This window comes from Pleurodeles waltl, chromosome 3_1, assembly GCF_031143425.1.
Source record: "Pleurodeles waltl isolate 20211129_DDA chromosome 3_1, aPleWal1.hap1.20221129, whole genome shotgun sequence".
Taxonomy (NCBI): Eukaryota; Metazoa; Chordata; class Amphibia; order Caudata; family Salamandridae; genus Pleurodeles; species Pleurodeles waltl.
In genome coordinates, this window is record NC_090440.1 from 1926196217 (window position 1) to 1926210775 (window position 14559).

At 45.8% G+C, this 14559-nt stretch overlaps 1 protein-coding gene across 1 annotated transcript in view; it reads right to left on the reverse strand.

The window, feature by feature from the left end:
- Positions 1 to 14559, reverse strand: part of LOC138285789 (solute carrier family 13 member 2-like) — a 700806-nt gene that overhangs the window by 548910 nt on the left and 137337 nt on the right. The window contains exon 2 of the mRNA XM_069226167.1: positions 4449 to 4577. Within this exon, the coding sequence (XP_069082268.1) occupies positions 4449 to 4577 (129 nt within the window). The remainder of the gene's footprint in view (positions 1 to 4448; positions 4578 to 14559) is intronic.

Sequence of the window (14559 nt, forward strand, 5' to 3'; positions counted from 1 at the left end):
TTCAGTAGATTACCATAAAGTGGAGTTGCATACAGTGGAATAGTATAGCGTGGAATACTGGACAGTGGAGTGTAGAAGAGTGCAGTAGCATACAGTGGAACAACGTAGAGTGAATTGGTGTACAATGGAATAGGGTACAGTGGGTTAGCGTAGAATGGGGTAGCATACATTGAATTGACATAGCGTACAGTCGATGAAACTGTTATAAACCTAAGTGGCATTGCATTAAGTAGAGTGGAGTGCTGTGTTGTACAATGTTGGAAATGATCATAGAGTGCAGTAGAGTATTGTACAATACAGCATACGGACATAGAGTCAAACGCAAATTTGGACAGCGTAGTGAACATGGATAGAGTGTAGTAGAGTGGCACAGAGTGTAGTAGAGTTTTCTAGAGTGGAGGAGAGTACACTGGAGTACTCTACAGTGGGGTGGAGTACACAGTAATAGCGTATTATGTAGTAGCATAGAGTGGAGTGGTGTACAGTGGAGTTAGGTAAAGTTTAATAGCGTATAGTGTAGCAGCGTACAGTGGAGTAGCATACAGGGTACTGGTTTAGACTAAAGCAGTGAATTATAAGATGGGGTAGAGTGTAATAGCATACAGTGGAGTTGGGTACAGTGGAGTAGAGTGAAATGCCATACAGTAGAGGGGCAAAGATTGAAGTTGCATACAGTGTAATAACGTAGAATGGAGTGGCATGCTGTGGAACAGCACAGAGTGGACTACAAAACAGTGGCGTTGAATAGAATTGCATAGAGTGGAATAGCGTAGAGTAGATTAACATAGTGTGGTTTGCAGTGGAGTGGTGTAGACTGGAGTAGTGTACAATGGAGTGAGGTAGAGTGAAGTAGCATGGAATAGAGTGGTGCAGAGTAGAGGGGTGTCCAATGGAATAGCGTAGAATGGACTGGAACAGAGCGGAGGGGCACAGAGTGGAGTAGCATATTGTGGAGTGGCATATAGTATATAGTGGAGCAGTGTAGAGTAGAGTGGAGTAGACTGGAAGAGCATATAATCGAGGAGTGTACAGTGCAGTGGTGTACTGTCAAGTGGTGTAGACCAGAGTGGCATACAGTAGAATGGCACCCAATGGAATAGCGTAGAATGGAGTTGGGTAGAGTGGAGTGGCATCCAATGGAATAGCATAGAATGAAGTTGTATACAGTGTAATATCATAAAGTGTAGTGGCACAGAGTGGGGTTGTGTACATTGTAATAGGGTCAAGTGTTGTGGCATAGAGTGGACTGCTGTACAGTGGAGTAGCGAAGACTGTAATAGTGTATAGTGAAGTAGCATACAGTGGAGTGGCATACAATGGAGTGATGTAGACTAGAGTGACCTACTGTGGTGTGGGATAGAGAGTAACAGCATACAGTGGAGTGGCATACATTGGAGTGGGGTCCAATCGAATAGTGTAGAATGTAAACTGGAGTGCTGTGGAGTAGAGTAGCATATAGAGTAGAGTGGAGTAGTGTACAGTAGGATGGAGGAGAGTGGCGTAGTGTCCAGTGGAGTGGCGCACAGTGGAGTGACAGACTAGAGTGCCATTCGGTGGCATTGCGTACAGTGTAACAGCGTAGAGTGGAGTGGTGTAGAGTGGGGTTTTGTATGTGGAGAGTTGTAGAGTGAAATAGCAAAGCATAGAGGGGCTACAATGGTGTGGCATATGGATGTGTGTGAACTTTAGCAGCAATGTAGACTATGCAGAGTAATGCAAAACAGCGAATTGTGTTGCCTTGCGTTTCTCCAGATTACCAATCACTGCAGGGCCATGCATAGTGGACTTGCGCTCCTTTGTGAAACTGACTTAGGTATTTCATTGCCCATGAAACATCATGAGTGACACAAGGGTACCACAATCCAGTATAACAGATAGGCCTTAGTTATATTTTGGGCCATGGTGTACCATGATAACTTTGCAGTATTCTGTGGTACATGGCGATGAAAAGCCAATATATAATAAGGTAATGGCTGTTTCATAGAATGAAAAGGCAGCAATATTGTTTTTTACTACCCTTTAGTGTGTTCAGTGATAGGGCTTAGAGATGGGTAAATAATAGGCCCCCTACTGTTTACCACTTTATTTAAGTGGTAAACAATAAGGAAACATATTTATATATATGTTTATGTATTTCTTAAAATGTTTATGACCATGTACCCCAGTAGTTTCACAAAATTGTGTGAAATTCCGCAAAACTACCATGATGACAGGTATCACTAATGGAAAATGTCTTATAAATTTTAAAAAAGTACCCTGCTTTACTTATTGTACCCAAAAAGCATCTTCCTGTCAAATTTTCATGCAAATTCATTGAGCCTTTTTTGCACTATGTCAAAAACAATAATCTATGCAAAATGCATTGGTGGAAAAATGCATTTTGGGACTCCTTTTTATCTTTGCACTCCCTTAAGCATGTATGCTAATATTCTAAGAGAGGAAAGTGGGAGAGTTAAAAAAAGATAATCCGGAGAATGTATTTCCCCAGTTGACATCTATTGAACGACAGGCCATTTCAGGTGGGAGTAAGCCAAAATTAAGCCACTTTTGGCTTCAAAAATCTTTAGTCTCCCGTCTGAATTGAGTACATCGACATGTATGCTCAAGGATTCACCACAAAAATGTAAGGCATTTCAAAATGTAGAATTTACATCATTTCAAAATATAGAAAAAGCTATAGGTCTGGAAAGTTTTGTGGCGATTCATCAAATGAGTGGAAAGTTATTAGGAAGCTAATACCCAAGGAATTCCTAACTTTGAGAACACTAACTATAACTACAGAGTGAAAATCAGATTTAATGTGATGTCTTTCTTTTTATCAATTATATTTGTTATGTATTTGCTTATTGGTTTACGTAATCATATGACCATAAAGTGGTCTTTCAGTTCATATAGTAAATTTGAAACTTTACAAATGTAGTCTAGTTTATTCTTGGGCTTCCTTGCTACTAAAGTAAATGAAAGGCAATCATTGTTATTGTTATTGTTATAAAAATTTAGATTATTATTTTTTACCTAATGGCCAATTATCATGTCCTCCAAATAGTAGTTTGTGTGGCTCACTGCTAGGGCACTTTTTCATTTTGCTACACAGGTGTGCATAAGAAAGATGGTTTAGTTTGGCTTGTTGGGCCAGTTTTATTTTGTGAACGAGAGAGCATGCAAAGAAAACGTATGTAGATTAAAATATATTCTATTTATTATGTATTCATTTATGGGTTTGCCTTAGCATGTGATCATAAATGGGTCTTCCAGTTGTTCATGTAGCAAATATGAAATTTTACTTACGCAGTCAAGTTTATTTTTCGGTTTCCTTACTGCATTTAGTAAGATTGTGCTACATATGAAGGCCAAAGTGAATGAAAGTCAATTATTGTTGTTATGAAAATATAGATTAATATTTTTTTCCTGGTGGCCAATTATCATATCATCCAAATAGTAGTTTGTGTAGCTCACTGAAAGGTCTACTTTTTATTTTGTTTCACGGGGTGCATAAGAAATATGTTTTTTGTTTGGCTTGTTGGGTCAGTTTTATTTTGTGGTCCAGAGAGCATGCAAAGAAAACTTATGTAGTTTAAGATGTATTCTGTTCAGTATGCATTTCTATTAGCATGTGACCATAAATCTTTCAGTTGTTCATATAGTAATTATGAAACTTTACATATGCAGCATAGTTTCTTCTTTGGGCTTCCTTGCTACTTTTAGTAGTATTGTGCTACAAAATATCACTAAGTTGAAAACCTTATAACTTAAGAAATACTTACTGTACCTACATGCAGTACCCAAAAGGATAATCTGTGCATCCTAATATCTAATGCTGACAAATGTCAGCAAAATGCAACTGGCGGTTTTCGCCCAACATGAAAGACAAACATCTATGTAAAATGCATTGGATTTCAACCCCGTTTTGGGACCCTGCTTTTTTCTTTGCGCCCCTTGACCAAACGATGTAAAACTTTCAGTACTCTGACAAAGAAATGGGGGCAGCAAGTCTGCAAAGTTTCACGGATATTCGTCAAACGGGTGCAAAGATATTAAGGGACTAAAATCCCCAAAATCCCTATCTCTGGTCACCCTAACTAGAACTACAGAGTGGTCATTGCCATTCTGTAATAGATAGATAGATAGATAGATAGATAGATAGATAGATAGATAGATAGATAGATAGATAGATAGATAGATAGATAGATAGATAGATAGATAGATAGATAGATAGATAGACAACTTGAGTCACTGAGGTTTTCACACAATGTGGGCATCACCTCTGTGATGACATGCACATGTACGTTGATGAACATGTACAGTGATGAACCCCTCTCACACTAGGGGAGTCCCAACTACGTTCACATTGTAGACAAGCTGCAACATGATAAATACAACAGAAGCTGAGAGGAACATCACAGCTGAGATGCATGAACATTGAATATGAGAGCTACTCTAGAGCTTACCGACGTAGAATCCATGATACCCATCATAGGAAAAAGCAGGACCGGAAGCAGTGATGTGACAGCCAGCGGCAAGGCCTCGCAGCACCAAAAGATCGCCATCAGGATAATCACAAAAGCACAGTTGGCTTCCTGTAGACATGGAATAGACAGTATTTAGGAAAACAGAACTAGGCACAAAGGAGAGTGTTGAGAATGTGGCAACGAGGGCAGGGGGACACAGAAGGAAGTAGGCAAGCTAAAAACATGTATCAAGAACAATTTGGAGGGGAGCATACAGAAGAATGTACACAAACTATACTACACATTCACATACATACACACACACAAAGATACAAAACGGATGACAGCTCACACTGAGTGTAGCAGCTATAGCGCAATTGATAGCTCACACAGCACAATGCATACAGGCGAGAATATAAACGAGGTTATATAGAGATAAACATGTGGAGAAGAGAAGACCAGGGAAGAGCATATCAAAAGGCAGTGCTCAGAGATAAGCAATCTACCTGCCGAGAAATTAGAAAAGGGGGATTCATTCAATAATTTAGACCTTGGCATGTTTTGAAAACTGCCTGGTAGGGATATCACTGTCTTGAGAGCATCTGCCACATTACACAAAATGAGTTTTCTGTGTGTGCCGTTGATTGATTTTCTTGCAGGGACTGCCAGCAGACCCATGCAGATGCATTTAGTGATGGTGCTCCCCCCTAAACAGGGTAGGGCAATCATAGCAGTGACTTGGCTGGCCAGTGAGATGGGCCACCAGGGCAAGGCTTTCCACTGGCAGGGTCAGCTGAGGCTCTGCTGGAGGAAAACCTGCAATTTCCTCACATTTAAATGGGGTGGGAGCATAGCAAGTTTGGTGGGCCTGGCATCAGTCGTTTTTGGAGCATACTTCATATCCATCAAACTTCACAAGACCACCCAAAAATGAGGGCCTGATTTATAGCTTGGCATTTCATTGTTGAGGGAGTACCCACTCCACCAAACGGAAATTCCACCCACCTCATTTAAAGTCGGGCAGACCTTCAGTTATATTGACAGCAGAGACTCCTCTGTCTCCACCGCTGACATACACCTCGGCCAGCCCAATAGAGAAAGGGCCGTTGGAGGATTGTCATTTGTCCACCTACCCTATTTCCAGTGGGTCGACAAATGACCAGTTTTCACTGTCCATCACCACCACGTAAAGGCTTGTGGCAAGGACAGTCAAAAATGTGAAATGGCCCCCAAGCCATGATGGTGGTTCCTGTAAATGCAAGCGATGTCCCCTGGGCCTGTGGACATCCCAAAATTTGATGGGAGGGTACTTCCTCATGGCAACAGAGTAATTTACTCCATCATCCTTACAGAATAAATACCCATGTGTCATACTCTATATTAGACCCTTAGTCCTTAGCCTGAGGTGTTATAATATGTTGTGTAAAGAACAAGTTACTTACCTTCGGTAACGACTTTTCTGGTGGATACATTAGCTACCTGTGGATTCCTCACCTAATGAATACTCCCATGGCGCCAGCATTCGACGGAAATCTTCTTACTAGTCTCTGCACGTCGACGAGGACGTCACTCTTGCCCACGCGACGCCGTCTGACGTCATACAGGCAATAAGAGGTCCTCGCCGACGTGCCGATGACAGTACCAACATTTTTTACGTGCATGAGAATAATAATAACCCAATGTAATGAAAGAGCAAAGCAACATCTCTTAATATTGTAAATCACACAACATTGCAATAAAATAGCTGTAGATTTAACCTCAGAATAAATATATTTATACATACGAATCATGTATATACACAATATATATAGATTTATATATAAATATACACATATATACAAATATCATATATGCAAAATGTATTGCAACTTTGAAGACCAAAAGGAGCACACTCAAGGATTGCTTGGAGAGACCAAAAAGGCAACGGGGAGGCGGGTGGGACCGTGAGGAATCCACAGGTAGCTAATGTATCCACCAGAAAAGTCGTTACCGAAGGTAAGTAACTCGTTCTTCTGATGGATACAACTACCTGTGGATTCCTCACCTAATGAATAGAGTCCCAAAGCAGTACCACGCCCGGCGGTGGGTGCCTAAATGGTCAAACCAAGAAATCCTGCAGCACTGACCGTGCAAAATGACCGTCCCTTCTGACCTCAGAGTCCAAACAGTAATGTTTCACAAAAGTGTGAAGGGACGACCAAGTTGCGGCCTTGCAGATGTCGACCACAGGAACACCCCTGGCCAAGGCCGAAGAGGCCGACTTAGCTCTGGTGGAATGAGCTCTAATGCCCTCAGGCGGATCCTTCTTTGCCAAAGAGTAACAGATTTTAATGCAAAGAACAACCCACCTGGAGAGTGTTCTCTTGTGGACTGCCTTTCCTCTCCTCTTGCCCACGTATCCGACAAACAGCTGATCCTCCAGCCTGATATCCTTCATTCTGTCAATATAGAAGCTCAACGCCCTTTTTGGGTCCAGGCGATGTAGTCTTTCTTCCTCCTTTAAAGGATGAGGCGGAGGATAAAACGTGGACAAAGTGATTGTCTGAGCCAAATGGAAGGGTGAAACAACCTTCGGAAGGAAAGCAGCCTTGGTCCTCAACACCACCTTATCCCCATAAAACGTTATATAAGGGGGTTTAACCGATAAGGCCTGCAACTCACTCACTCTCCTTGCAGATGTTATAGCTACCAGGAATACTGTTTTAATAACCAAATACCTTAAAGGGCAAGAATGCATAGGCTCAAAAGGGGACCCCATAAGGAAAGTCAGGACCAAGGACAAATCCCATTGAGGCATAACGAATGGTTTCGGAGGATATTGATTCAGAAGACCTTTCAAGAATCTGAGAACAATAGGGGATTTAAATAACGACGGTTGGTCTGGAAGACAAATGAAGGCTGACAAGGCCGACAAATAACCCTTAATGGTAGCCACTGCACAACCTTTCTGCGCTAGAGACAGTGCAAAAGACAAAACATGTGACAGATGAGCATGTAAGGGATCAATCTGTCTCTCTCCACACCACATAACAAATTTAGACCACCTATTAGCGTAGATAGATTTAGTGGAGTGTCGCCTGGCCGCTAAGATAACATCCACTACATCAGGCGGGAGAGAGAAGGAACTCAGGTTGCCCCGTTCAATCTCCAAGCATGTAGGTGCAGACTCTGGAGGTTGGGGTGTAAAACCTGCCCCTGCGACTGCGAGAGGAGGTCTGCCCTGAGAGGGAGACGGAGCGGAGGGCACAGTGAGAGTTGGAGAAGGTCGGAGTACCATACCCTCCTTGGCCAATCCGGAGCTATTAAGATGACTTGGGCCCGGTCTTGGCGAATTTTCCTCAACACTTGAGGAATCAAGGGTATGGGGGGAAACGCGTAAAGCAACTGGTCGCACCAGGTTATCTGAAACGCGTCCCCCAACGCTCCCTACATCGGATACTGGAGGCTGCAGAATAACGGGCAATGCGCGTTCTCCCGAGTGGCAAACAGATCTATCCGAGGAAACCCCCACATCTGGAAGATTAAACAGACTTGATCTGGATGGAGACGCCACTCGTGGTCTGCCGAGAATTGGCGACTGAGACTGTCCGCACGTACATTCAAGACCCCGGCCAGATGATTTGCCACCAAGCAAATCTGATGGTCCTTCGCCCAGGACCATAGCCGAAGAGCTTCTCTGCAGAGAAGGTACGACCCTACTCCTCCCTGTTTGTTTATGTACCACATCGTGGTAGTATTGTCCGTCAGGACCTGTACCGACTGACCACGAAGGGATGGGAGGAAGGCCTTGAGAGCCAGACGTACAGCCCGTAACTCCAACAGATTGATATGAAACACCTGTTCCTCTGGAGACCAAAGCCCTTTGATCTCCAGATCCCCCAGATGAGCTCCCCATCCTAGGGTGGAAGCATCCGTTATTACCGTGGCCACTGGTGGCGACTGCGCGAACGGCTTTCCCTGTGAAAGATTGTTGCCCGCAATCCACCATTTCAATTCCACAGCAGCATCTCTGGAGATCTTGACAGTACCTTCTAAATCTCCCTTGTGTTGAGACCACTGCCTTCGGAGGCACCACTGAAGAGCCCTCATGTGCCAGCGAGCATGGGTGACCAACAGAATGCAGGAGGCGAACAGACCGAGCAGACGAAGGACCTTGAGGACTGGAACTACCGCTCCATTTCGAAACATTGGAACCAATTCCTGAATATCTTGAATCCGCTGAGGCGGAGGAAAGGCTCGACTCAATGTTGTATCCAGTACTGCCCCTATGAACAGGAGGCGCTGAGAGGGCTCCAGGTGAGATTTGGGCACGTTCACCGAAAAGCCCAGGTCGAACAACAACTGGGTTGTTGACTGCAGATGATGCAACACAAGCTCCGGGGACTTGGCTTTGATCAACCAGTCGTCCAAGTAAGGGAATACTGCTATCCCCTTCCTTCTGAGCTCCGCCGCAACCACTGACATCACCTTTGTGAAGACTCGAGGTGCTGAAGTAAGACCAAACGGGAGGACCGCAAACTGATAGTGCTGCGACCCTACCACAAACCGGAGATACTTCCTGTGCGACTTGAGTATCGGGATATGAAAGTAAGCATCCTGCAAGTCGACAGACACCATCCAATCTTCCTTGTTCAACGCCAAAAGCACCTGTGCTAGGGTCAGCATCTTGAACTTTTCCTGTTTGAGGAACCAATTCAAGATCCTCAGATCCAGGATTGGTCTCAACTGACCATCCTTTTTGGGAATCAGGAAGTATCTTGAGTAACAACCTCAACCCTTTTCCTGCTCTGGGACCAACTCTACCGCGCCCTTTGAAAGGAGGACTTGAACCTCCTGTTCTAGCAACAGGAGGTGTTCTTCTGAACAATAAGATGGGCGGGGCGGGATGAGGGCGGGAACTCCCGAAAGGGAAGGGCGTAGCCTTTTCCCACAATGCCGAGAACCCAAGTGTCCGTTGTGATAGACTTCCACTTGTGGAGAAAATGCTGTAATCTTCCCCCTACAGGAGAGGAGTGAGTGGGAAACGGTGGAAGCCTAAGGCTGCTTCCCCTGCTGCACCCCTCCAGAGGACGAGGAAGAGGCAGAGTGCTGTTGAGAGGCTCCTCTGGTACGGACCCCACCCCTCCCCCTCCCTCTAAATGACCTATAGGGGAGGGAAGAGGCGGGTTGCTGGAACCTCCCCCGAAAGGAAGAGGAACAAGAGCCACGCCCAAATCCCCGAAACCTCCTGAAAAATCTAGAAGAGGCAGAGGAAGAAGGAGCTTGCAGTCCTAACGATTTGGCTGTGGCTCTGCTCTCCTTAAATCGTTCCAAGGCCGAATCTGCCTTGGCTCCAAACAGTCTGTCCCCATCAAACGGGAGGTCCAGCAGGGTCGAATGCACATCCGCAGAGAACCCTGAGTTTCGGAGCCAGGCCTGTCTTCTTGCCACCACAGCTGTGCCCATCGCCCTGGCCACCGAGTCGGTCGTGTCCAGCCCAGACTGGATAATCTGGGTCGCGGCAGCCTGGGCGTCCGAGACCACATCCAAGAGACCCTGGGGGAGCTCCGTAAAAGAAGACGAAATATCATCCATCAGAGCATGGATGTACCTCCCCAGAATGCACGTTGCGTTGGTGGCCTTCAACGCCAAACTGCATGACGAAAATATTTTCTTGGACTGCGCATCCAGTTTCTTGGAGTCTCTGTCTCCAGGCACTGTCGGGAAGGAACCAGGCGCTGACTTTGAGGAACAGGAGGCTTGCACCACCAAGCTCTCCGGCGTAGGGTGTCTAGAGAGAAAGCCAGGGTCAGATGGTGCAGCTCGATACCTCCTGGCCACAGCCCTATGAACGGCCGAGGAAGACACCGGCTTCTTCCACACCTCCAACACCGGATCCAGCAAAGCCTCATTAAATGACAAGAGAGGCTCAGCTGCAGCAGAGGCCGGATGCAATACCTCTGTCAGCAAATTCTGCTTCGCCTCTGCCACCGGCAAAGGCAGGTCCAAAAAGCTTGCTGCCTTCCTCACCACAGCATGAAAGGAAGCAGCCTCCTCCGTATATTCCCCTGGAGATGAAAGGTCCCACTCAGGGGAAGTGTCCAGCCCACTGGCTGTATCCAGACCATGCAGTCCGTCTCCAGAGTCCTCAATCTCTCCCTCCTCTAGGACTCGCTGGTACTCCTGCTCTTCTAAAAGACGGAGAGCACGCCTCCTCGAATGAAGTCTCTCCTCGATACGCGGAGTCGACATGGCCTCCGCCGACGTCGAAGAACGGCGCCGATCGCCAGAAGCATCTGACGCCGCGTCCGGCGCCACAGGCAGCTTCGGCGCCGAGGCAGGAGCCGGAGGACGAGGTCTTGGAGCCGATGGACCAACCGGAGTCACAGGGCAAAATCCTGACTTCGACGGAAGGGCAACCTCTGGGGCCGAAACATCCGAAGCCACCGGAGCGGCCACCGACGCCGGCACCGGCGCCGAGCCCACATTCCCAAAAGGGAGAAAGGGCATAAAGGGTGCCGGCCGAAGAGGCGCAGGATCACCCAACGAAAAGGCCAAGGGCCCCGAAGGACCAGCCGGAGCAGCTCCTGGAGCCATCTGCTGAAAGATGGTATACATCGCATTAAGAAACGCGGTACTATCAGCTCCAGGAGTGGGAAAAGCCGGATACTGGGGTGCCTGGATCGAGGGCGACCCCGACGCCGGCCTCGACGTCTGCGACGGCGGAGAAAACACAAGAGGCTGCACCACCTCAATCACCGACGCCTGACCAGGCGAAGTCGGTGACGCCGGAGAGGGCAACGGCGTCGAAGGATGCGGCGTGACCGTGGGGCTGACCTCCCAAGTCTTCCGACGCCGAGCCGAAGGTGACCTCGAACGAGACTCCTTGCTGGAATGACGTCGTGAGTCTCTACGGCGCCGGGAGTCTCGATGACGCCGGTGAGACCTTGGCGAAGAAGACTTCTTATGATGTTTCTCCTTCTTCTTTGACTTTGCCATGAATAACTTGGCCTCACGCTCTTTGAGGGCCTTCGGATTTATGTGTTGACATGAATCGCAAGTCGAGACGTCGTGGTCGGAGCTCAAACACCATAGACAGTCGGAGTGAGGATCTGTAACTGACATCTTGCCCCCACACTCTCGACAGGGCTTGAAACCCAACTTCCTCTGAGACATTATTACCGCAGAGAAGACTACGCAGCAGACAATACACTGTAACCACGAAGGTAACAGTAGCTCCCTCGAAGATAACCGTTTCGAATGCACGGAAAAAAGGGAACTGTCATCGGCACGTCGGCGAGGACCTCTTATTGCCTGTATGACGTCAGACGGCGTCGCGTGGGCAAGAGTGACGTCCTCGTCGACGTGCAGAGACTAGTAAGAAGATTTCCGTCGAATGCTGGCGCCATGGGAGTATTCATTAGGTGAGGAATCCACAGGTAGTTGTATCCATCAGAAACTGTAGTTATTGAACTTCAGCTAATAACAACGAAAATACACTACGCAGTGTACATTAAAATATCACCTCCAGTTTTTACTGCTGACAGTTTTAAATCAGTTTGCAGGATACATCAAATACTGCAGGCAAACTAAAATAATGGGAGTATCCACAGAAATCACAAAGGAGAAAGTACTCAGACAAGATACTAGTATGGAATGTTTTGCATTGTGCCTCAGTCACTGGTTATCATCCCCAAAGTCATTCAACCAAACTGTTCATAGACTGTGCCGTGAATCTCACTGCGGTGTAGCACTTTCCTCGTTGAAAGCCTCAAACTTCTGTTTTTATAAATAAATACATTAATACCTTAAAGATGTTACAAGCTGTGCCCTGGGGAATTAGCGGCCGGATCAAAGGAGTTAATATTCCGCCACTTATCATCATCCAATACCTCAACCGATTTTAATCTAGTCAGAACTTTACAAGACCCACAAACCTGGAAGTACTCTTTTCAATGAAACCTAGCAACTTGATTTTAATTAAACCATCAGCCTTGATTGTTAAACGCCATTTCTCCTATCATGTCATTGCTGCATTTTCAATTGTTTTTCTTCACATTCTTTTTCATTACCATTGTTGAAATGTAATATAAAACAATACTGCAAAAGAGCTCGAACAAGTACATTTCAAGGTGTCACGGTAAAAAAGTCAATTCACCACTAGCTTTATTTGCTATTGAAGTATTATTAGAAAACGTCCACCTGCCTTTCTCCCTCCTCCACAACGCCCTAGACCTTCATATATGCTACCTAGACCCCTGAAATCAGTGCTTAATTTGTGCTTGTTCTTTCCGATGCTGAGCACCGGCACTTATTTTTGAGAACCAGGGCTTATTCTTCTGCCTAAAGCATTTGCTGCGAGCAAAAGACACATATGGAAAGACTGAGGAAGAGAAAAAACAAAAAGCGTCACAATGGGAGAAAGCAGAAAGCTACAAGAGTGAGCTGAAGGGGCAGGGAGTCGCTTTAAATGGATTGAAGAGGCCCGAGATGGCTTTAGGATTACTCTGCCTCAGTATTCCTTGCTCGCGCATTTAAGTGCAGCAGCCGCATGTTCCAGAAGAGGGCTTTGGGCACTGGCACGTTTTTATTTACAAATTAAGCACTGCCTGAACTATATGTTCCTTGTGCCAGTTCATTTCCACGTCCACCGTTACCCTGCGCCGAGAAATTCAAAGTGCACCCAGGTCTACCCTATGAACTGCCTTTTGCAGTTATGGTGGCTGTTTATTGATTTCGACTAATTTCTAGTAAGTAAACAGGTTGAACGCCTTTGGTCTGGTCGGCCATGACAGTGATGAGGCTCCCTCCATCAGGCAGCCTCGGGGCGGCACACTGACTCGAAGTCAGTAGTGTGTTCAGTGTATGCCAATTTTTACATTGCTCTCACATTCCAGTGTCGCAGTTACCAAAGCGTGATAGAGGGTTTATTTTTCTCCAGTTTGCAGCCAGTGTTGCTTTCGCTCCTCCAAGACTCTTCCTAAGCAGTATCCGGTCTGTTTTGCTTTCGTTCTGTAAACCACGTGTAAGAGCCGTGATCAGTACATATCTTTTGAGATGGGATAACTCAGTATGGATTTCAGTGCTAGCAGAATCTCGTTCCAAGGTTTATTTTAGGGCACTCCCACCAGATCTGAAGAATACTCCGTGCAGCGCGCATTCTCTCCAGCCCACAGGCTAGCCGAGGGCCAGCATTTGCGTACTTTGGCTGGGTATAAGTACCAGTTAACTACCATCTTGTTAGGAGCCTCATCCCCTGACATATTGTGGGTGTTTTTTTTTAGATCATTCCCTTTGTGAAGCTATTGGGCGTCTGACAGTTCCCTTTCTAGACGTCTCTCAAATCGTTCTCCACGTTATCATGTCTACTTTCCGAGACTCTAAGTACAGTGTTGAGATCATACATTTAATCATAACGCCTACCAAACAAACACACTTCAGTAGGGGTCAGTTCCCTGCACACCGCATCCTTTATTGTACAGTGGGAGACACAATGCTTACCTGTGTGTACTGGAACCTCTTTTTCTCGTCCAGAACGAAATCTCTTTTACAGTATTCAAAAAGAGTTATGTCGCCCTCTTCTTTATAAATCTAAGTCCGTGATACAGTCCCTGCTCCATTATCCACTGAACAACCCTGGACAGAAGGCCGTTGTAAAAGCAGGGCTAAGATGTTCAGTGTATAGGTGTATGTGAGTAGGGGTAAATAATGAGTTGTTGTTGCCATTTAATGAATCAGTCACATACCTTCAGTGTAGCACTTGGAGCAGGGGCGCAGTTTCAGGGTGTTACACCCCCTATTAATACATATATTTTGTGATAAATAGTTGGGTGCAGGTGCTTTCAGTCGGGTAAGGTGATGTCTTCGTCGGATTTCATCAGGAATGTTTTACACACAGACAAAAACGCACATGCACTTCTCCCTTTCTCTATTTAGAAAGACTTAATTTTTTTTTATTTTTTCACAAAATAATGCACTTTCATTTAGAACACATACCAATGCACATTCCTCTCCCTTTCCACTGCTCCTTAAGCCCCTCTCCTGCATCCTGCATGTTGTATAATGTATTTTAACATCATGTGCCAGCGTGATTGTCAGGAAATCTGAAGCTAACATCCCATCCCACCCCACC